This window comes from Neoarius graeffei, chromosome 13, assembly GCF_027579695.1.
Source record: "Neoarius graeffei isolate fNeoGra1 chromosome 13, fNeoGra1.pri, whole genome shotgun sequence".
Lineage (NCBI taxonomy): Eukaryota > Metazoa > Chordata > Actinopteri > Siluriformes > Ariidae > Neoarius > Neoarius graeffei.
Genome location: NC_083581.1, coordinates 39309049 through 39332564, shown reverse-complemented (window position 1 = coordinate 39332564; position 23516 = coordinate 39309049). Strand labels below are relative to the sequence as shown.

At 40.5% G+C, this 23516-nt stretch overlaps 1 protein-coding gene across 1 annotated transcript; it reads left to right on the top strand.

Annotated features, from left to right (window-relative positions):
• Positions 1–591: 591 nt before the first annotated feature.
• LOC132895910 (fibronectin type III domain-containing protein 7-like) lies at positions 592–22812 on the top strand. The gene is made up of 12 exons (XM_060936654.1): positions 592–745; positions 1190–1450; positions 4717–4833; positions 5090–5350; positions 11879–12139; positions 12399–12674; positions 12925–13185; positions 13501–13761; positions 16929–17186; positions 17453–17713; positions 20650–20910; positions 22544–22812. The coding sequence occupies exons 1-12, from the start codon at positions 592–594 to the stop codon at positions 22810–22812; spliced, it is 2901 nt and encodes a 966-aa protein (XP_060792637.1).
• The last annotated feature ends 704 nt before the right edge of the window (positions 22813–23516 follow it).

The window sequence follows — 23516 nt, the reverse complement described above, 5'->3', positions numbered from 1 at the left end:
ATCCTTGTGAAGTAAATGGCTTTAAAAATGCTAAAGTTTTTTGAGGACAAACAAGCACTTTTTTGGCTTGATATTTTGTATGCTGTATCTTTATGCTCGTCTTTATGTACTGTAGATGCCACAATTCAAAAAGTATTGCCACCATTATCCAATTAGATTTTAGCAATCATTTGACCTTTGGCTGTCATTTATACCATAATCAATCAATAGTGCCACAAGCAGGCCAAAATTGACCTAAAATTTTAATTTGTATCTCCTGGCCTGTATGATTTAGCATTCTTATTTCATTTGACTTGTGCCCAGTTAAATGCATATAATATCGCACTTCCTACTGCTTGTTTTTTTTTACTCATTTTAAATTTGTGTATCTAGTTTGCCCACACATCCCCTAATGGAGGCATTAATGTGCTAAATAGTACTTGGATAAAGATGACTTTAGCTTGCAAATGCATTATTATTACTAATACGTATTTCTTGGTAGAATGCGACATCATCAAATCCATCTCTTCCCCATCGGCCTCATCACTGCTTGTGCGATGGACCAGCTACACAGGGGCCACCAACTATATACTGGACCTGCGTGTAGTGAACATGAGCAGTGTGGCACCTGTGGTGGTCACAGTTTCTGCCTCAACTACACAGAAACAAGTCTTCGGCCTGAGCCCAGGCACTCTTTACAACGTTGTGGTCAAAGTATTCCGCTTTTACAGTGTTGAGTGTTTGGATACAGGAATAGGGAGGACAGGTCAGTGAAGAGTATGTGTGTATTTGTTAGGGATGGTCAGAAGATATCAAATCATAATATTTTCTGATGGGCAGAATGGTGGCACAGACACAAAATTCCTGCAGAACCTTATACTTGCACAATTTACATGAACAAAGAAACACTGCATTCTTTTTAAAACAGAAAAAAATGAAGAATAAAAATAGTAAATTATATGTAATAAGCTAGCAGGTTTTTACTGGTACCAAAAACGTTTTATTTTCTACATCCTACAAAAAAAAAAAGTAACTGTTTTACACTTGTAGAATATTTCCAACCTCAAAAGGGTTGGTTTGGTCAAATAATATAATACAATTAAAAAAAACAAACCTTCTAATTAAATATATTGTTCATAAAACATCAAATACAAGTGATAAAAGTTTAAGTGAGTTTTATTTATTTGTTTGTTTGTTTGCTTGTTTTCAGTCCCAGACATGTCTCAGATAATCTCCTCACAGGCAATATCAAGTACAGCCATTGCTTTAGAGTGGGACAGTGTGTCCTCTGTGGATCAGTATTTCATCTTGGTGAACTCCTCAATAACCAACGAGCGCTATAATCTCTCCTTCACAAACACTAGCGCAATCATCCAAAATCTGCAGCCCAACACCTTATATGACTGCTATGTTTACACCTCCAATTTAGCCGGCCTGGGTGCGAGGAGCCGAGTGCGCACTGTCACCACACGTGAGTGATCTTCTATGTGCTATGCTAAGCTTTTTAATGAAGAAAAAAAAACCCTGCAAATTACTTCTGTTATAATATAAAACATTCATTTATGTAATTACTGTAGATATAATTTGGAAATGTAGTAGGTGTGTTTTAAAGAGCATATATGGGAACATGGGCATGTATTGAAGTATATTGAATTCCAGAAGTCTTTAAGTGTTCAATATGGCATTCATATATGATTAACACTTATATAAAAACAGGGTGGCATGGTGGTGTAGTGGTTAGCGCTGTCGCCTCACAGCAAGAAGGTCTGGGTTCGAGCACCGTGGCCGGCGAGGGCCTTTCTGTGTGGAGTTTGCATGTTGTCCGCGTGGGTTTGCTCCAGTTTCCCCCAAAGACATGCAGGTTACACTGAAAAAAGTGAAACAAAGCTGTTGTTCATTTAATGTATTTGTTTTCATTCCAGTGAATAAAAAAAATAGTTTGCTCCCATATTCAAAAGTTGTTTAAATGAATTTAAAATATTCAGGTTTAACAAAGATTATTTATAAATAATCTTTGTTAAACCTGAATATTTTAAATTCATTTAAACAACTTTTGAATATGGGAGCAAACTATTTTTTTTATTCACTGGAATGAAAACAAATACATTAAATGAACAACAGCTTTGTTTCACTTTTGTCAGTGTACATTAAGTAATAAAACCAATGCATTTGAAGGTGCTGTGACTCAGTCGACTAAGGCGCCATGCCATAAATCCGGCTACCTGGGTTCGATTCTGACCCGCGGTCATTTCCCGATCCCTCCCTGTCTCTCTCCAGCTCATTTCCTGTCTCTACACTGTCCTATCAAATAAAGGTAAAAAAAAAATTACTTAATTTAGGAAAATCTGAAATAATTGCTTTGGTTCAACCATCAGAAATTGGTTTACATGAAGTTAAATATTTCAGGTCAAATCAAATGAATTATTTATATTGTATAACACTACAATATTAGGTGTGATCAATTACCTCAATTTTTTAAATTTGAGCCAATGTTTAATTTTTTTCAGTGTAGGTTAACTGGTGACTCTAAATTGACCGTAGGTGTGAATGTCAGTGTGAATGGTTGTCTGTGTCTATGTGTCAGCCCTGTGATGACCTGGCGACTTGTCCAGGGTGTACCCCGCCTTTCGCCCGTAGTCAGCTGGGATAGGCTCCAGCTTGCCTGCGACCCTGTAGAACAGGATAAAGCAGCTAGAGATAATGAGATGAGACTTATATAAAAACATTTGTTAGCCACCTTACTAACCTTTTTCAAAGGATTTCCAAGTCAAATTCCTAAATATTCAACTGCAGTGCTAATTCAGCAATATCTCATGAGTTAGAGTGCTACAGGTTATCACAGCTGTGCCAATATTCAGTATAATAGCACAGTTGTGACTGCAATATTGCTTTTATACAATACTGCTATTACCGTACTAAAGCATTAATATTAAATAACTGACATTTCAGACACAATATGGTGAAATAGTTTGTTTATTTTTGCTCCGTCAATGGGAATAGTTCCTAAAGCAGCTGCAGCTGGATAGAGTGTTGCATGTTGCTATGCTAACACACAGACAGAACACAGACAGGTGGCATGATATAAACAATGACATGTCCCAGTACTGTTATATGAAATATTAGCACTCTTGGTGTGCTGCTTGTCCAATCAAATTAGCGAACCAGAAATAACTATTGTTTAATGATAGTCACATAAGCAAATTTAACTATATTTCTAAAATAATTTTTTCCATAATGTTCATAAACTTCACTGCTAATGCTAGCCAGCAACATACAGTTCGAGTCAAAAATTTGGACACGCCTACTCATTCATAGGTTTTTCTGTATTTTGACTATTTTCTACATTGTAGAACAATACTGAAGACATCAAAACTATGAAATAACACGTGAAACACAGATGGAAATATGTGGTAAACAAAAAAGTGTTAAAAAGCAAAATTTGTTTCATATTTTAGATTCTACTCTTGGCACTATTGGCATTATCTTAACCAGCTTCATGAGGTCATCACCTGGAATGCTTTTCAATTAGCAGATGTGCCTCGTCAAAAGTTAATTAGTGCAATTTCTTGCCTTCTCAATGAGTTTGAGATCAAACAGTAAATAGTAAATAATATAAATACAGTAGGCGGCATGGTGGTGTAGTGGTTAGCGCTGTCGCCTCACAGCAAGAAGGTCCTGGGTTCGAGCCCCGGGGCCAGCGAGGGCCTTTCTGTGCGGAGTTTGCATGTTCTCCCCGTGTCCGCGTGGGTTTCCTCCGGGTGCTCCGGTTTCCCCCACAGTCCAAAGACATGCAGGTTAGGTTAACTGGTGACTCTAAATTGACCGTAGGTGTGAATGTGAGTGTGAATGGCTGTCTGTGTCTATGTGTCAGCCCTGTGATGACCTGGCGACTTGTCCAGGGTGTACCCCGCCTTTCGCCCGTAGTCAGCTGGGATAGGCTCCAGCTTGCCTGCGACCCTGCAGAAGGATAAAGCGGCTAGAGATAATGAGATAAATACAGTATAGCCCTATTCCACAACTGTAGTTATCCATATTATGTCAAGAAACCGCTCAACTAAGTAAAGAGAAACGACATCCATCGTTACTTTAAGACATGAAGTGACTTTTAATTAATAAAAATAAAGAAAAAACATTGAATTAGAAGGTGTGTCCAAACTTTTGACTTGTACTGTAAGCTAACCTGACAGGATTTCAGAGAGACGTTTTAAGTCATGTTTAATTTTTTTCTTTAAAATCTCCACTGCTAATGCTAGCAAGCTAACTAATATAAGCCAGCCTAACAGGATTTCTGAGAGGATTTTCAAATCATACTCCTAAATGTTAATAATTGGTACTATGAATACCAGCCAGCTAATTAGCACAAGGTAACCTGACAGGATTTCTGAGAGGATTTTTGTCATATTCATAAATGTTCATAAACTTCATTGCTAATGCTAGTTAGCCAGCTAACAATATAATTTGACATGATTTCTGAGAAAACCCTATCTTTTTGAGCACAATCATAAAACTACTGCTCAATGTTTCTTTGGAAACTTTTCAAGGTGTTTTACTTCTCACAGTTTTTGGATCTGTGGCGTCAGATTGGGAGGATTTTAAACTGCATTTGAGATGGAAGGAGTCAGTCCATATATTCTCTTAACATTACCTGTGTTTGTTAGAGCAAAGAACTCATCAGTGACCACAAAAGGCTCTGACTCTGACCTAGAACACTAACGGATTTTCCGCACGTTTTCTCAGTGGTTCAGCCACCAGCGGTGGTCACAGTGGAGCCCCTCTCAAGCCAGGTAGTGCGCATCACATGGCAGCCTGTGGAAAAGGTCCTCCTGTATAAGATAATGGTCGCATATGCCAACGGTACACAGATATTGAGCACCACCATCTCTTCCACCGTCCAGGATGTGCAAAACTTGCTGCCATGCAACCTATATTTGATAGCTGTCTCTTCTCTGAACATGTTTCTGACTCCTGGAGAACCAAAACAAGTAAACTATACTACAAACAGTAAGTAGGTGATAATGATGGCTATAATACACAGTGCAAAAATGTGAGTATGTGAATAATTGCTTGTGTGTGGTGAGTTCACCTGTACATGTATTTCTGTCACTCTCAGATCTACCTTCGGTGACATCAGTTTTGGCAGATTACAGCTGTGTGAGTGCATCTGCGGTGGTATCATGGGGTACTGTGTACGGTACTGACTCTTACCGTGCCACAGCAGTTGACCAGAATGGCAGGACCATTTCCTGCACTTCCACGGGCACAACATGCCTGCTGGCCAACTTGGATTGTGGCAGGGACTATATGGTGTGGGTCAGTGCCATTGCCAAAAACTGTGAGAGCACAAGCAGCATCTCTGCCTTCTTCCAAACAGGTGAGTGAGGGCCCCTGATCTGAGATCAGAGCAGTTCAATTAGATCACATTGCTGTTTGTGTGGAAGGATGGCCCTCCTTTCATCCCTGTTGATCAACACAAAGCTTTTCAGAAATCCAGATGTAAATTTAGATGATAAATGAACAAGCCAGGGAAGACAGCAGCAAGGAAAAACTTTTGAGACACCATGAGGAAGGAACCTGGTTGAGTGTATTGAAAGAATATTCATTATAAGCAGACTGTAAATAAGAGTCTTGCAATGAGCACAGGACAGTGCTTAGGATTAAAGCAGTAATTCTTAGGTATAAAATTACAGTAGAGCGGCACGGTGGTGTAGTGGTTAGCACTGTCATCTCACAGCAAGAAGGTTCTGGGTTCAAGCCCAGTGGCCGACGGGGGTCTTTCTGTGTGGAGTTTGCATGTTCTCCTCGTGTCTGTGTGGGTTTCCTCCAGGTGCTCCAGTTTCCCCCACAGTCCAAAGACACGCGGGTTAGGCTAATTTGTGGCTCTAAATTGACCATAGGTGTGAATGTGTGTGTGAATGTTTGTTTGTCCATATGTGTCAGCCCTGCGATAATCTGGCAACTTGTCCAGGGTGTACCCTGCTTCTCGCCCATAGTCAGCTGGGATAGGCTCCAGCTTGCCTGCGACCCTGCACAGGATAAGCGGTAATGGATGGAAAATTACAGTATCAAAGATTTAAATGTAATGAGGAAAGTAATGTTCTCCTCCAAGCTTGTTCAGCTGCCATATGATGTTTTATGAGCAGTTGTTTAAAGGATGCAGTAGCTTCACGTGTCTCGGAGTGTAAGCCCTCAGACTTCCAGATTCATAGTATACAGTAATATGAAAACTAGCCAAATTGGAAGAAACTGGAAATAAGCAAATGGTAGTATACTGTATTTCCAATTTAAGCAGATTCCAGATTATTATAATGGATAGATTTGATTAGTCGACAAGCAGTAGCCTTCATTTGGGGCATAAGATATTATCTGGACCAACAGAATCTGTCGTAGTTCTTTATTTATAAGCATAATTTATTCAATATATATAAACAGATGTTCAGCAAAAAGCATAAGACATTTTCTTGTCTGAGTGTTGATTGATGCTGAATGAATTTAGATCCATATATCAGAGATATTTAGTGAATGCTTCTTGAGATGACTAGATAGGACACTCTTGATTCCTTCTCAACCATCTTCCTTTTGTGAACGCCACACCAGAAAATCCCAGATTGTGTACCAGGTGCTATCACATAGTCTATTTGTTGGTGAGACCCACTATTCAGTGTTTGGTCCTGTTTCACATGCAAAAGCATCTGAACACACCCTCAGCACTTGAAGACAATGAGGTGACCCTGGAGGATCAGCTTGGGATTTCAGTCATGTAGTCTAGTTTACACATGCTCTTTTTTCACAGCAACAACAGCTGAGCTTATAATGCACTGAGACAAGATTAAATCAGAAGCATTTGTGTGACTTAAGACTCCTGGGATTGCTAGTTGTTTGTATTGTTGCCTCATTTTTTTTTCTCTGTAAGCATTAATGTGAATCCACCACACACTCTCTCACACTGTTTTTAAAGGTGTGGTCAGGGATTGTTGCATAAGACCCCTTACAGCAGGAGTTCTCAATCTTTTCTACTTTAAAGGAATAATCCGGAGTGAAATGTTTTTTAGGGCTATTTTCGCATGATTGGGAGCTCATACGTTGAGTTGGTAGCACAATCACGTTAATCGGTTGTGTTTTGAGAAAGTTTTTTTTTTTATTTAAACCGAAAGCGCTAACACGGCAGTGTGAGGGGCATGTCATTTCGCCGATACAAAATGCTGTTTTTAAAACCATTGCCAAGGTCCAAACAATATTACAGTTCAGTGGAAGTGAGTACAGGGTTGCTACACACAAACCGAAGTGTCCCTGGCTCTGTAAGTGTACGGACAGATTGTCTAGAAGACTGAATACAAAACGTGTACCTTCCCAAAAGTAGTTGTTCTCCAGACGCCATCTTCAGGGGACAGTCCGTAAAAGTCGAGTGCCGAGTGCAGAGCTAAATCCTCTGGAAATGTACAATTTCGTAGCATTTTATGGAAACACAATCTAGTGTTTAGTTCGAAATTGAAAGGAAACTACATGGAACAACATTATAGTCCAAGCGGGTTGGAATTTTGAATGGGAGGTCATGTGATGCTACGAAATTGTGCATTTCCAGAGGATTTAGCTCTGCACTCGGTACTCGACTTTTACGGACTGTCCCCTGAAGATGGCGTCTGGAGAACAACTACTTTCGGGAAGGGACATGTTTTGTGGGTCATTCTCCTCAGAACGTGCAATCTCTTTTACTGAAGCTTCAGTTCAGTTAGTAGAAATATTTTGCCCTAATGTATATGTCTCATTATTCACAGGACATGCGAACATCTAAACATGTCATTAGCAGTGCTCAATAATTTATGTATGTCTTCCCACAGATGTTTCAAAAGTGACTGTAGGTGACTTTGGGTCATTCCTGTTACTGGACATGAGCAGGATACAACATAGCAAAAAGCACACCAATATTCTAAAACAGATATCATAAATAAATTTGTTTTTGGTCCCATTCAACAGATTTAAAGACAAAACTCAAGTGATTTTAACACTATACTGCAAATTGCTGAGTTAACTACGCCCCAATACCAGTTTTGCACAAAAATGAAAGTGAAGTATTAGCCCTGTATGGTTGGACTATGGCCAATCTGAAAAAAGCATTACAGGATAAAAGGCCTTAGCCTGATGTCTGATTCTGTTCAGGTGATGATAGTTGACAATTACGACAGACTCGGTGAGAGGGTTAAAACCAAGCGGTAACAGGGATGACAACTTGGTAACAGGAATGACTGTTAGTAACAGGAATGACATAATTACATTATTTAGCAATGCTTCTCAGTGAATGACAGACAAGTCATAATTTGGGATAATACTTACAAATCTAAAATAACATTTTTATTACTAGCCAGACCACATGGATCATGACAGGCAGACCTAGGCCCAACTTGGCTTTAAAAAAACACATGAAAATTTAATTTTATTTTATTTTTGGCCTTTACCTCTCTAGCATGTCTGATGGCAAGTCCAAGAAACATTAACTCATAAAAAGTATGGCCTTACAGATGATACGATCAATAAACACCCATTTATGTCATTCCTGTTACCTTAGGAATGACAGTAACGGGAATGACAATTTTGCACATATCCCCTGCTACACTGCACTACAAGACATGCATGCATCCTTGGTCACTTGCTTCCTCGAGCTTGCACTTCCATAATGTACTTTATTTATTTACCACCACATTTTCTATTGTCTCTGTGAAGTTCTGGGCATAACAGTAATGACTGCTAATTGATATAACCATTAAAAAAAAACACGAAAACTTACCTTTCTCCAGCTTTATCCTTCAAATGCTCCCTCCATTGAACTTTCAAGGTCAACTATGAATGTGGACCTCCTATTGGCGAGTTATAGAACCAATCTAACCATAGAGTTTAGTGAGATGGTAACAGGAATAAAAGGAGTAACAGGAATGACACTGGAATTGAGGGACAGGGCAAAATTTACCCCCCAAAGTAAGAAATTTGTTCTAATTAACACTTAACTGACTACATATTATCTGAAATGAAGTATATTAGATAAATGATAGTGTTTGGATTAACTTTATGCGCTTTTCAATTTAAAAATCCTAAGATTTTTGACAGGAGCCAAGACTGGGGACAGCCAAAATAGGCTGGTGAGACTACTCTGATGAGGGGATTTAAAAATTTTTCAATCTGGGTCCGAGAACTAACACTTATCAAGGGAGAATTTCATAATTGTCTTATTTTCACACACATATTTATTAGGAAATCTCTTAATTTAATTAAAAAAAAAAACAGCTGGGACACAAACTGCACGTTCCGAGGAGAATGACCCTTGTATTCAGTCTTCTAGATGATCTGTCTGTACACTTACAGAGCCAGGGACATTTCAGTTTGTGTGTAGGAACCCTGTACTCACTTCCACTGAACTGTAATGTTGTTTGGACCTTGGCAATGGTTTTAAAAACAGCGTTTTGTATCGGTGAAATGACATGCCCCTCGCACTGCCGTGTTAGCGCTTTTGGTTTAAATCACACAAAAAAGACCTTTCTCAAAACACAACCGATTGACGTGATTGTGTTACCAACTCAACGTATGAACTCCCAATCATGTGAAAATAGCCCTAAAAAGCATTTCACTCCGAATTATTCCTTTAAGGCCCACCTATTTATATTTGTAATGAGTCGGGGCCCATTAAAAAAGATCTCCAATTATTTTGGCTCATCTATTCTATTAGAATCTAATAATCAATTGTAAAGTGTATTAATTGGATGCAACATCACTCCCTGTTACAGATGGGAGCCCAGGGATTAAATAAATGCAATAAAAACAAACTGTTTTTAATTGTAGATATTGTATTTAAATCTCTACAGACGTGCCAGAAGCCAACATAAAACCATGCATGCAGGGCATTCTCAGTCAAAAGGGATTAATGATTCAAAAGTGGAGTCTGGTCCATTAACACAAGAACTTACTGCCATGTTTGTGTCCAGCAAACAAGCAAGTTATTAAACTCAAAATGTACACTCAGAAGAAGTGGATATAGAAACCACTCAGTGGGATTAGATCCTTACACACTCGTAAAGAAGGATTTTTCCCATGAAAGAAAAATTTACAAGCTAAATTTGACATTAGTAGAATAAATTTTGTTCCTATTGTAGCCGGAAATAAATACAAAGACAATAGTTTGCATACTATTAATTAACTTAATGTGAAGATAATTAACAGATAATCAACAGATTCTAAGGGTTTTTTTAAGATTGTGTTTATTTTTAGTCTTTTGTATTTGTAATTATTTGTATCTGTACATGCACGACTCCACCAGCTCCACTGATCAACTTATCTTGTTTAAATAAAGTTATTAATTCATTCATTATGAGCTGGAAAATTATCCATCTGTTGAGTTCTCTGACATCTCAAACTACCTGGTGCTACAGACATCGTTCTACACGGACACACAGATGAAAACCTGGACAAGCATAGAGGTGTACAACATTTTATATGTGACTGGGTTAAAGATATGGGGATCAGGACACTACAAGATAAATCCTGTATCATTTTTGCCTGGGGAAGGAGGAATTTCTGGGCTTTGTACGCATCTTTGCGATGGTTGCAAGGATGCTAGTAGTTTTAGTATCGGGTGTAAACAAACCATAGCTGTTTGATTCTTAATCCTTCCTGCTCTTCTCTTCTAGCAGGCATCACAGGACCATATAATTTACCCACAAACGTATTTACTTATTCTGCCCAATGCACGTGCATGCTCTGTGTGTGTGCATGCGCGCGTGAGGGTTAAATGCAGAGGAGGAACGTGACAATAATAACAACCTGTTCTTCTTAATTTGCTCACAAATGTATTTATTCCACTTGAAAAGTATATGTCAAACCAGCTACTGGATTTGGGACGCTATGATATCCTGAACTATTTATGGCCCTTTTCCACTACCCTTTTTCAGCTCACTTCAGCTCGCTTCAGCTCACTTCAGCCCGACATGGCTCGCGTTTCGACTACCAAAAAACAGCACGACTCAGCTCGCTTCAGCCCTGCTTAGCCCCTAAAACTCGCACCGTTTTGGAGTGGGGCTGAAGCGAGCCAAAGCGAGCCGAGTGAGGCTGGGGGAGTGAGCAGACACTCCCCTGTGCGCTGATTGGTGAGGAGGAGTGTCCTCACATGCCCACACATGCCCCGCGAGCACGCTGGGATCTGTAAACACCGTAAACCCGGAAGAAGAAGAATTACGAATTACGAGAATTTCTGAAGCCTTATGCGCCTCGCCTCATCTATACGCTCTTGCCAGTATCTATTGGCGTTGTCGGTGACAACAAGCCACAGAACCAAGACCTAGCAACACTAACAACTCCATGTCCTCCATGTTTATTGTTTACTATTCGGGTCGTGAGACTACCGCTTAAAAGCTCACTGATGTCACTGTTTGCGCTGCTTAACGACATCACGTGACGTCCACCCACTTTCGCTAACTCCACCCAATGTGTCCACCCACTTCCAGCCAGCACGGTTCAGCGCGGTTGTAGTCGAAATGCAACTCCAATAGCCTCACTCAGCTCGACTCAGCACGGCACGGCTCAGCCCGACTCAGCCGCGTTTGTAGTGGAAAAGCGGCATTAGTATCTGGCTTCAAACTTGAAAAAAATTTCATGGCCCACTAGATGGCCCAGTGGCTGAGAAACAGTGCCTCACAGTACAATTTGGTGAGGGCTTACTTCAAAGAAAATATCTGCTCAGAGGAGAAACTCTGGTCTCTAAGGCTCCCAGGCTGTCCACCAACATCCACCCAGTCAGGACATACTTGCCTGTCAATCACATTTTTCCACTTCCACTTGCAAACTGGAAACATGGAACAAATGAGCTATAAAAATCATCAAAACCACTGACCATATCTTTAACTCTTTTTGTGTCTTACAGTACCATGCTCGCCAGCTAATCTGAGCGTGTTCCGTGAGTGCAGCAGCAATGTAATCATCTTCTCATGGGCACCAACAAACAACACATTTTTCTACAGGGCACGCATGGAGGACAATGCTGGCGGTTCACAGGACTGTCTAACCACAGAGACTTCCTGTTTCTTTACCAACACTGTGTGTGGCCGTAACTACAGTTTCAACGTCTATGGCATTAATGGAGATTGCAATGGTCCATTCAGCCCGACAGTGAGCATCCAAACAGGTAAACACACAAAGTAATGCCATCTTTCAAAAAAAGAAACTTACACACATTTCTCCACAAATATGTTTGATGTCTTTCGTTTTGCACTGGAGTTATGAAGCTAATAGGGTTAACAGTTCATAGAAACGTATAGCCACTCAGCAGCCTACAAAATACATGCCTGAATTGCATAAAAGTTTGGGTGGAAGATCTCTTAAAAATACTCATACTAGATGTCAAGCAGTGAAATCATCTGACAAATCTATTTCTGTTTCCTCAGCACCTTGCAAACCCTCAAATCTGATTACTGTGTCAGATTGTGAAACTGACATTTTGACAAGTTCTTGGGATACAGTAGATGGGGTCACACAGTACATCGTCGAAGGCAGAGGAAATCGTGAAAATACCAGCCACGAGAACTACTACAGCTGTATCTCAGATACAAACAGTTGTGCTATCCCTGGCGTTGCATGTGGAGAAAGTCTGACATTGAAGATCACTGCCTTTAATGATGATTGTTACAGTGACATGGTACTGGGTCAGCAGACAAATACTGGTAAGTGACGGTGCACTTACCTGGAAGCTGTATTCGAGAATTCTTTTGGGCTTTTGGGAGCTTTCTGTGTAAACTAAAAACCAGACAGTACACAATTAGGAACTGAACTAAGAAAACTGTTCTCCTGAGTGGCTCAGCAGAAAAGGGTTCATGCTATGAACAATAAATTAGCACCATGTGTGTTGCATGGAGCTTTATAGGCAGTATTACCAGTATTACAATATTTGTGTGTGTGTGTGTGTGTGTTTAGCTCCCTGTGTGCCCGAGAACCTCTTGCCCATTACTGATTGCAGTTCGGATTCCATCATCCTCACATGGAACATGGCCAATGGAGCGTTGTTCTACATTGCCTCAGTGACAGACTCTTCGGGTGGGATGTACACGTGCAGCACAATGGAGCTAAACTGCCAGATAACAGGACTGCGCTGTGGAACAACATACAATGCAACCGTCATGTCGTCCAGCTACAAGTGCAACAGTTCTCTCAGTAACATTATCACTGTGGAAACAGGTAACTGATGATCAGATCCCACTTGTTCAATTCTTTCAGATCTGAATATCCACCAATTTTATGGTTTCAGGTTCTTATGCACATACTGTAGCCATAGAAATTGGAATGTTACTGCACTGTCTATAGTCCTGAGGTTACTTCTGTCATGAGTTAAGAACTAGACACACAGAGTACAAATGACTGTTTCCAGAAATGTGCACAAGTTCTAAAGGTACCTGGTGCTATAGAAGGAATTCCTTTTTAGTTAATCCCAGAAATTACCCCCAATTTACATCCCTTTCATTCAATTTTTCATGTTTTCTCTCTTTCTCCCAGCCCCCTGTCCTCCATCTCAGGTGGAGGCCACTCTAGACTGTGATGAGAACCGGGTGCTAGTGAGCTGGCTGAGTTCAAGCTTTCCTGGCTCCTACACAGCCAGCATGGTGGACCAAAGTGAAGGCCTGCTGAACTGCAGCACCCTGAACAGCAGCTGCTGGGTTCCCAGCCTTAAATGTGGCCAGGTCTATGTTGTCAGTGTCACCTACCACAACAACATGTGCCACAGCAGGCCTTCATCGCCCATCCAAATTAACTCGAGTGAGTCAAGTGTAACCATATGCATTTTGTGCTTCAGTTTTAACCAAAACCTTGCAATGGCTTGCAAGTTTTCACTGAAGTGAAGGTTATGGTAGCACCATCTTGGGATTTACCATTGGCTACTTGGTTGCTTGTCTGTGCAATCTCATCTTTGCCCAGTCACTGACTTTTGGTGGATGGTCTCCTCTAGTCTGAGTCCTGGTTGTGCCATAGTTTTTTGCTTATTATTATTATTATTATTATTATTATTATTATTATTATTATTATTATATTTCACTACTATTTTTTATATCCAAATCCTGATTGATACTTTTCCGGAACCTAGCTTTGTTTTGATAAGTCATTGGTTTTCATGATGCTGTTTGTTTAGGTACATTCTCTAGAAAACTCGCCTAAAAACAGGTGTACTGATATTGAGATCATGTGACACTTTAATTTGTGCACAGATGACCTTCTTTCAACTAATTATATGTTGACTTCTTATGTTAACTGGTTGCACCAGAATTAATTTGGATGTTTTACAACAATGGGAGTGAATACTTGTGCAATCACAACTTACTTTTTTTTTTTGTTTTGGAAATAATTCTATCAAGAAAAACTATAAACAGTAAATATATACCCCCTCCTACAATATTCTGGGTTATTTTCTGTAGATTTATGATATAAAATCCAAATTAATTTCCTTTTAGTTCCAGGTTGTAACACAACAAACTATGCAAACGTTCAGTGTGTGAATATGTGTGCAAGGCACTGTAATTGATTCAGTTCCATTCTCTCTCCTTGTGTCTCTCTGTGCTAGTTCCATGTGGGCCAGGGAATTTTCAAACCTGGGTAAATTGTAGCTCAGGTGTTCTCCAGTTGACCTGGGACCAGACATATGGTGCTAATGGATACACCACAAGTGTGGTCTCTGCCAGCAGCGGGAAACAGATTTTCTGTAACTCAACCTCTCCCAGTTGCAGCCTCAGCTCTCTAACATGTGGCGAATCATACATGGCACAGGTCCGATCTTACAATGGTACCTGCTTCAGTAAACTCAGTCAGCCAGTGACCTTTAAAGCAGGTCAGTGAACTTTTCTGTTAGCTTTTTGCTTTTTTTTTGTGAACTTCCCCTAAAGCCCTTTCATATATGATATGATGCTCTGATGGAAGCAGGTTCTTGTATATATGTGATTTTCTCCACAATTATACATGTAAGTAGAAACTTTTTCCCCCAAATATGGCAATCCAATGATTGAGCTGTTAATGGTAGCAAAAGTAGGTTCAGTATTCTACCTACATCATTGTAGTTTCTCCTTCAGAAAAAAGAAAAGCATCAGAGTAGAACCTCTTTGGAAAACTAGAATCATTTACAAAAGCTTTAAAGCTAGACAGCCTTTCGATTTCATAAGATCGGTGAAATTTAGTTCCCTCTGAAATTTGGTCATTGTGATATATGTTTATTTATGTAATATCTCACAAAATATCAGGCCATTCTGTGGCTGGGAAGTTATTTAAGTTGAGGGGATTCCCGAGCAAATAATGTGCATGAAATTGCTCGCTTCGTACAGTCAAGCAGACAGAGGAAGTCTGTGTGCCCATGTGCTGGTTTACCTTTGACCATGCACTAACACAGTTATATCGTTCTGTCGCTAAACGAACACCTGATCACACCGAGGTGCTCGCTGACCGCCAATATTTATTAGTTTGGTCCTGCGTTTCCTTTCCTTTGCAACATAACATCTTTTCTTCTCGCTTTCCGTTATTGTAGTCGGTCTTCCACATTTCATTCGCATACTCACATCCTCCATTTTTCTCTCCTGTTTCAAATTTGTATCCCACAATGCCTTGTGCGAACAGGGAAAGCCCATCATGTGATTCATGAGGTAGTATCTTGAATTGGGTCATGTTGAAGCAGGAAAAAAATAGCAGAGAATTTAGGATCACATGGCCCTAAATTCATTAATTATTCTATTAGGGAAAAAAAACCTAATAAAATTGGAAGCCTGTGATTCGAATTCAGTAGCTTTCGGTCCACTAAAAATAAATAATTGGGTGTCGGGGAAAATTCTTTTTATGATGTACACTTGAAAAATCTGAAAGGCAGTCTACCTTTAAAGAATCATTTTTAGCATATGTATGTAGTGAAATAGGATTAATAATTTAAATAACTAGACTAAATCTCCTGATGTCAAGTTGAATTTTATATATATATATATATATATATATATATATATACAGCAAAATCCTCAGTGTTGAATTAACACCCAGACTGTTTATATAGGTCCAATTGGACCTATATAAACACTCTGGGTGTTAATTCAACACTGAGGAATTTGCTATATATATATATATATATATATATGGGCGGCACGGTGGTGTAGTGGTTAGCGCTGTCGCCTCACAGCAAGAAGGTCCGGGTTCGAGCCCCGTGGCCGACAAGGGCCTTTCTGTGTGGAGTTTGCATGTTCTCCCTGTGTCCGTGTGGGTTTCCTCCAGGTGCTCCGGTTTCCCCCACAGTCCAAAGACATGCAGGTTAGGTTAACTGGTGACTCTAAATTGACCGTAGGTGTGAATGTGAGTGTGAATGGTTGTCTGTGTCTATGTGTCAGCCCTGTGATGACCTGGCGACTTGTCCAGGGTGTACCCCGCCTTTCGCCCGTAGTCAGCTGGGATAGGCTCCAGCTTGCCTGCGACCCTGTAGAACAGGATAAAGCGGCTACAGATAACGAGATGAGATGAGATGAGAGGATATATATATATATATATATATATATATATATATATATATATCTCCAATACAGGTTTATAACTAAGGAATAAAACATGCTAAGGTGCACTGGTATAAGAAAATAATGAACAATCTTTTGGGCTTGAAACTGGTCCTCTGTTCCGAAGACTCTCCAGTAGTGGAAAACATACTGATTGTTAAAGTGCTGACACTGGTGACTCCTGCTACAAATATGAAATAATCATCTTTGTTTCAACACTTTATGATAAGTAACAGCTCATTTAAGCATGCAGTTTGCATAAAGCTAAACTGAAGGAATTACTGTACATTTCCCTTATTTGCTAGGTACACTATCCTTGTAGCTCCAATGCTAGTCTAAAGAAGCAAACCTCAAACATCAAGTACTGTTCCTTTATACATTGTGTTTGTGTTCTTTGTGACCTCTTGACCTCCTCAGTGCCATGTGTGCCAACCAACATGACAGTTGCAAAGACCTGTAGCAACCACACCACAGTGGCGTGGCAAGCCAGCCTTGGCGCTCAGACTTACAGTGTCATCGCCATGAGCAGCAAAGGTCATCAGACAACTTGCTCATCCAATACCACCACCTGCAGCCTGACCGATCTACACTGTGGCCAAGTGTACAATGTCAGTGTGGTGGCCATTAATGACGCTTGCTCCAGCCTCCAGAGCCAAAGTGCTACACTGCAGACAGGTGTGTGTGTCTGTGTGTGTGTGTTCAGTCTTGAATGAATAGTCATGAATGAATAGTTTGTACTAAACATTGTATATTATGAGTCTGTAATTAATCACTGTAATGTAATAATATGCCTTTTTGTTTGCTGACTACATTAAAGTCCATCTCAGATTATTGGTCTGTAATAACTTATTGTAACAACAACAACAACAATAATAATAATAATAATAATGATAATAATATTACTTTTTCATAAACCGTTTGCTCTACTTTGTCCCATACAGGTCCTTGTGCACCCTTTAACATCCGCAGTGTAATTGAGTGCATTACTAACGCTTTAACGCTGAGCTGGGACTCGAGCCCCACCAGTGTATCCTACACAGGGAAGGCTGTAGGATCAGATGGACATATGGTGTGGTGTAACAGCACCTCTGCAGTGTGTCAGTTCACAGGCCTGAACTGCGGTCAGGATTACGCAATCAGCTTGACAGCCAGTGATGGAGTGTGTGGGAGCACAGAGAGTGAGATCTACACACAGCCCACAGGTACATTTCAGAAATTTCACTTTGTCTCATTTATTCATGTGCTCATATTACATTCTTGTAATGTCATCTTGCAGTTGCTTTTTATCACTATTTGTATGAACTTAGTATTTCTATTCTACCTTATTCCATTGTGTTCTATTATTACAAAGTTTACCATTTGGTTTGAGGTTTATAACAATCACTCCTCACTATGAACTATTAAATAACAGGCTGTTTAATGTATTTACAGTGGTGCTTGAAAGTCTGTAAACCCTTTAGAATTCTCTGTATTTCTGCATAAATATGACCTAAAACATCATCAGATTTTCACACAAGTCCTAAAAGTAGAGAAAGAGAACCAAGTTAAACAAATGAGACAAAAATATTATACTTGGTCATTTATTTACTTATTGAGGAAAATGATCCAATATTACATATCTGTGAGTGGCAAAAGTATGTGAACCTCTAGGATTAGCAGTTAATTTGAAGGTGAAATTAGAGTCAGGTGTTTTCAATCAATGGGATGACAATCAGGTGTGAGTGGGCACCCTGTTTTATTTAAAGAACAGGGATCTATCAAAGTCTGATCTTCACAACACATGTTTGTGGAAGTGTATCATGGCACGAACAAAGGAGATTTCTGAGGACCTCAGAAAAAGCGTTGTTGATGCTCATCAGGCTGGAAAAGGTTACAAAACCATCTCTAAAGAGTTTAGACTCCACCAATCCACAGTCAGACAGATTGTGTACAAATGGAGGAAATTCAAGACCATTGTTACCCTCTCCAGGAGTGGTCGACCAACAAAGATCACTCCAAGAGCAAGGAGTATAATAGTCTGCGAGGTCACAAAGGACCCCAGGGTAACTTCTAAGCAACTGAAGGCCTCTCTCACATTGGCTAATGTTAATGTTCATGAGTCTACCATCAGGAGAACACTGAACAACAATGGTGTGCATGGCAGGGTTGCAAGGAGAAAGCCACTGCTCTCCAAAAAGAACATTGCTGCTCGTCTGCAGTTTGCTAAAGATCACGTGGACAAGCCAGAAGGCTATTGGAAAAATGTTTTGTGGACGGATGAGACCAAAATAGAACTTTTTGGTTTAAATGAGAAGCGTTATGTTTGGAGAAAGGAAAACACTGCATTCCAGCATAAGAACCTTATCCCATCTGTGAAACATGGTGGTGGTAGTATCATGGTTTGGGCCTGTTTTGCTGCATCTGGGCCAGGACGGCTTGCCATCATTGATGGAACAATGAATTCTGAATTATACCAGCAAATTCTAAAGGAAAATGTCAGGACATCTGTGCATGAACTGAATCTCAAGAGAAGGTGGGTCATGCAGCAAGACAACGACCCTAAGCACACAAGTCGTTCTGCCAAAGAATGTTTAAAGAAGAATAAAGTTAATGTTCTGGAATGGCCAAGTCAAATTCCTGACCTTAATCCAATCGAAATGTTGTGGAAGGACCTGAAGCGAGCAGTTCATGTGAGGAAACCCACCAGCATCCCAGAGTTGAAGCTGTTCTGTACGGAGGAATGGGCTAAAATTCCTCCAAGCCGGCGTGCAGGACTAATCAACAGTTACCGGAAACGTTTAGTTGCAGTTATTGCTGCACAAAGGAGTCACACCAGATACTGAAAGCAAAGATTCACATACTTTTGCCACTCACAGATATGTAATATTGGATCATTTTCCTCAATAAATAAATAACCAAGTATAATATTTTTGTCTCATTTGTTTAACTGGGTTCTCTTTATCTACTTTTAGGACTTGTGTGAAAATCTGATGATGTTTTAGGTCATATTTATGCAGAAATATAGAAATCTCTAAAGGGTTCACAAACTTTCAAGCACCACTGTAGGCCCTGTGACTACCAAGGTCTGTGTAGGATAGCGCATAACGTGAACAAAATTAAATTTGTTGTCTGGTTTGCACGTTTACCTTTGTAAGTACATAAAAGCCCAGAATACAGGATGGAGTTCATGCAAAATGATTGCAGGTATTTAGCAGACACTCTTATCCAAAGCGATGTGCAACATACCCAGGGCAGCCTAGGAAGCAGTTGGGGGTTAGGTGCCTTGCTCAAGGGCATGTTAGCCATTCCTGCTGATCCAGGGAATCAAACTGGTGACCTTTTGGTTCTCTAACCATTAGGCTATGGCTTCCCCTGATTAATTAAGCAACTGCAATGTGATTTACAGTGTGAGCCTGAATATCATTTTGAATGATTGATGATATTAATATATCCTAAGGGCAATTATGACATTTACAGAAGTCTGTTTCAGCCACTTGAGTATAAAATTAAACCTATTTACTAAGTCTTAATAATGGAAAAGTGTGCTGAAATGATGCCAAAAAAAATTATTTCTTCATTATTGGTACTTATTGTGACTTATGTCTACACTCCCTTATTTTAGGTTTATATATTTTTAGGTTTTTGAGCATTATATTTGAGAATCACTGTCAGTCTTATGATTTACTCTCTTCATTTAGGCTTTGTTTAAACTGGTTTATGTCTGAATGTCTTGTGTAGTAATGTACTGTCTGTGTGGCCTTCTTGGCCAGGTCTCACTTGTAAAAGAGATTTTTTGCGACTTTAAATTTCTAAATTAAAAAGAGTTTCTAATCTTTGTTAATTGTAAACATACTGTATATGTCATATTTATATGTATATATGTTACATAATACTATAATAATACATTAAATACAACTATATAGGTGATCTCAGTTCGGTTTGTTTCAGAGGGACCTGAGTTCATTTGGAGTGTTCATATATGTGCACATATAACTGAGATCATTTTGTAGGATCTCAAAAAGACCAAGTGTGAAAACACCCTCATTTAAAAACAAGAAATTTATTTTGAAATTAGTGAAGATACTTCCAGGATTTCATATCAACTCTAAAACTTTTAAATGGTCATGTAATCAATCAATAATATGGCCTTATTTTGTAGCTCCCTGTGCCCCGGCATCTGTTTCTAAATTCCTGCACTGTGATACCAACATGCTGAGTGTGACCTGGGCCCTGAGCCCCATGGCTCTGAGCTACAGTGTCCTTGTCAAACCCATAAATGGACTGGTGCGTGGCTGCAGTTCACCTGGCACAAGCTGTAACGTCTCAGGTTTGCAATGTGGTCTAAGCTACACACTCACTGTCATGGCTGCTAACAAAGTGTGTACTGGACCGGAGAGCCCAAGTCAGATCATCCAGACAGGTACATATCCCTCAATCCTTAAATGTCTTTAAAGGTCCCATGGCATGAAATTTTCACTTTCTGAGGTTTTTTAAAGTTAAAATGAGTTCCTCTGACCTTCTTAAGTCACCCCAGTGGCTAGAAATTTCATAATGTGTAAACCAAACTATGCCCAACATTTGAGAATGGCGCGTCAAAAAGGCGCGTTGATAAGCTCTTCCCTTTACTACGTCAGCAAGGGAGATGATCCCCCACGCCCCCCCTCTGGATTCCCACCCACTGTATGGATTGCCCCGCCCAGTTATAGTGAGGAGACCATAGAGGACACAACAACATTGCATCACCTAAGCGAGCGAAACATGGAAATTGCGCTGTACATGGATGTGACAACACAGAAAAGAGTCTGTTTTTACTGCCGATGGGAGAGCCCCTGAAGACGCAGTGGCTTAATTTTATTTACTTCAATAATACGCCGTCGAGTCTATCTAAGACGGTGTATGTTTGTCGGAAGCATTTTCCTGAGGAATGTTTCCACAACTTGGGACAGTACAGGGCAGGTTTTGCGCATCAACTGTCACTGAAGCCTGGGTCTGTACCAAGCATCCCTGCTGCATCAGCAACAAACACCGAACAAGTAAGTGTATAACTGGTCATTTTGCCGTGTTTTAAAATCGGTGCGTTAGCCTAGCAATGGCTACATTAGCTGTGCAGCTAACCGCTTCCTGCAGTTAGCCAGGTAATCTGCGCTACAAAACTAAAGAGCATGCAGCATGCTCTGTTAAACTGAGTTTAGTATGGAAATTGATTGTAACTTATGAGCTTATGTTTGACTATTGCTCCGCAATGCATGTCTTCTGTTGGATAAGCGCTATGTTGCTGTAGTTGCTGCTTCTATCCTCTTTGGTTATGGAGTGCGTATTCAAGCCTAGGGTATTATACGTTCGTAAACTACCACTCCGAACACTCTCACTCTCTGTTCTCTGTGTCACGTTGAGTTTACGAAAGGAGTCCGAGGGAGAACGGGGTTTTGTCTTAGCAGCGTGGCTACAGGCGCTGATAGCAGCGAGTATGTGTGTGCGCAGCTTGGTCAAGCCCCTCCCCCTCCCCCCATGGCCTGCCCCCACCCTCTACCCTTCCCCGCCTCCTGCTTCTCATTAGCAAAACGACGCACTGGGAAAAGCGCTGAAATGGGGCTTTCTCCCAGGAGGCTATATTTACGTGCCGAGGGTTCATTTCGAGAAAGGCTGCGGATATAACATCCGGAAGCCTCCACGAGCCCGTTTAAAGCATCAACAAACCACCATGCCATGGGACCTTTAAAAAAAGTATACCATAGCTCTGTTTAATTTTCGAATATGATTGATCATAAGATGTTGAGTAATTTTCTATAACAGCAGCTTTGACAGTAGCAGAGCTGCAAATCACACATTTATATCAATGAGTTTGCCAGTAGGTTTTCATTTTCACAGAGAGAGGTATGGTGGACTGTCCACATAAACAGACCAACAAAATGAAGCGACACTGATTTAAATTTATGAAAGGAGTCTTCTGAGTCAGCGCTTTGTAATAGTCTCATCCTTATGTTATTTATTGCTCTTGTTCCTCCTCCTCCTCTTTCTTCTCTCTCTCTCTCTGTCTGTCTCTCTCTCTCTAGCTCCGTGCACGCCTGCCTCTGTGTATGCCAGTGTGGCATGTGTCAGTAACACAGTACAGGCCTCATGGGCTCAGGTGGCGAGTGCGCTGTCCTACACTAGTGTCCTCACCGGCCCGAGTAGCTCCACCCGTACCTGTTCCACCTCTGCCCTTTCCTGCAACTTCAGCGGCCTGGACTGTGCTCAGACCTACACACTCCACGTGTTCGCAAGCAATGACAACTGTAACAGCACTACCACCACAGAGGTTATTGTTACCACAGGTGTGTGAGCTCACAGGGACTACAAATACAGAAGAAATACTGACTTTTGTGCTCACTTGACTCTCTGGCTTTTACAGGACCTTGTGACCCTTATAACGTGGTTGCTCAGGTGCAGTGCAGCTCAGGTGCCGTAAATGTATCATGGCAAGCAAGCGCTGGTGCGAGTACATACATTGTCCAAGCCTACATGCAGAGCCAGACAGTTCCCTCTGCTTCTTGCATCTCTTCCAGCACAAACTGCACACTTACACAGCTGCAATGTGGAACGGTGTTTAATGTGAGCGTGCTTGCTAGTGATGGCACCTGCAATAGCAGCCCTTGGGTGGGAACAACAGTGAAAACAGGTATGAAAAGATACAAGCCAGGGGCAAGATACAAGGACAAAGGCGAAGCCTTGATGAAAAAAAATTTAAAGGAGGAAGTAGAGGTTGAAAATTACCTAAAGGAAGTGATGCAAAGATTCTTTAAGGGATGTACCTTGAAATTCATTGAAACATACATGTATACATTATTAACCTCACAAATCCTGTGGTTTCTTCTCTCTGTCCTCTCTCAGCCCCTTGCCCTCCTGTGCTGCAGGTTTTCCCTCTCAATTGTATCAGCGATCAGGTCATGGTCTCATGGACCTCGGTAGAGGGTGCATTGGATGTTACTGTAAATGCCACCTCAGCACTCGGTCATTCAGTAGGCTGCAACTCTGCTAATAACAACT

Excerpts from the sequence above, each read along its gene's own strand:
- LOC132895910 (XM_060936654.1), top strand. The coding sequence starts at position 592 with ATGAGCAGTGTGGCACCTGTGGTGGTCACAGTTTCTGCCTCAACTACA. Across the intron at positions 12,140-12,398 it reads GACAGTGAGCATCCAAACAG|CACCTTGCAAACCCTCAAAT; the intron begins GTAAACACACAA and ends CTGTTTCCTCAG. Across the intron at positions 17,714-20,649 it reads GATCTACACACAGCCCACAG|CTCCCTGTGCCCCGGCATCT; the intron begins GTACATTTCAGA and ends CTTATTTTGTAG.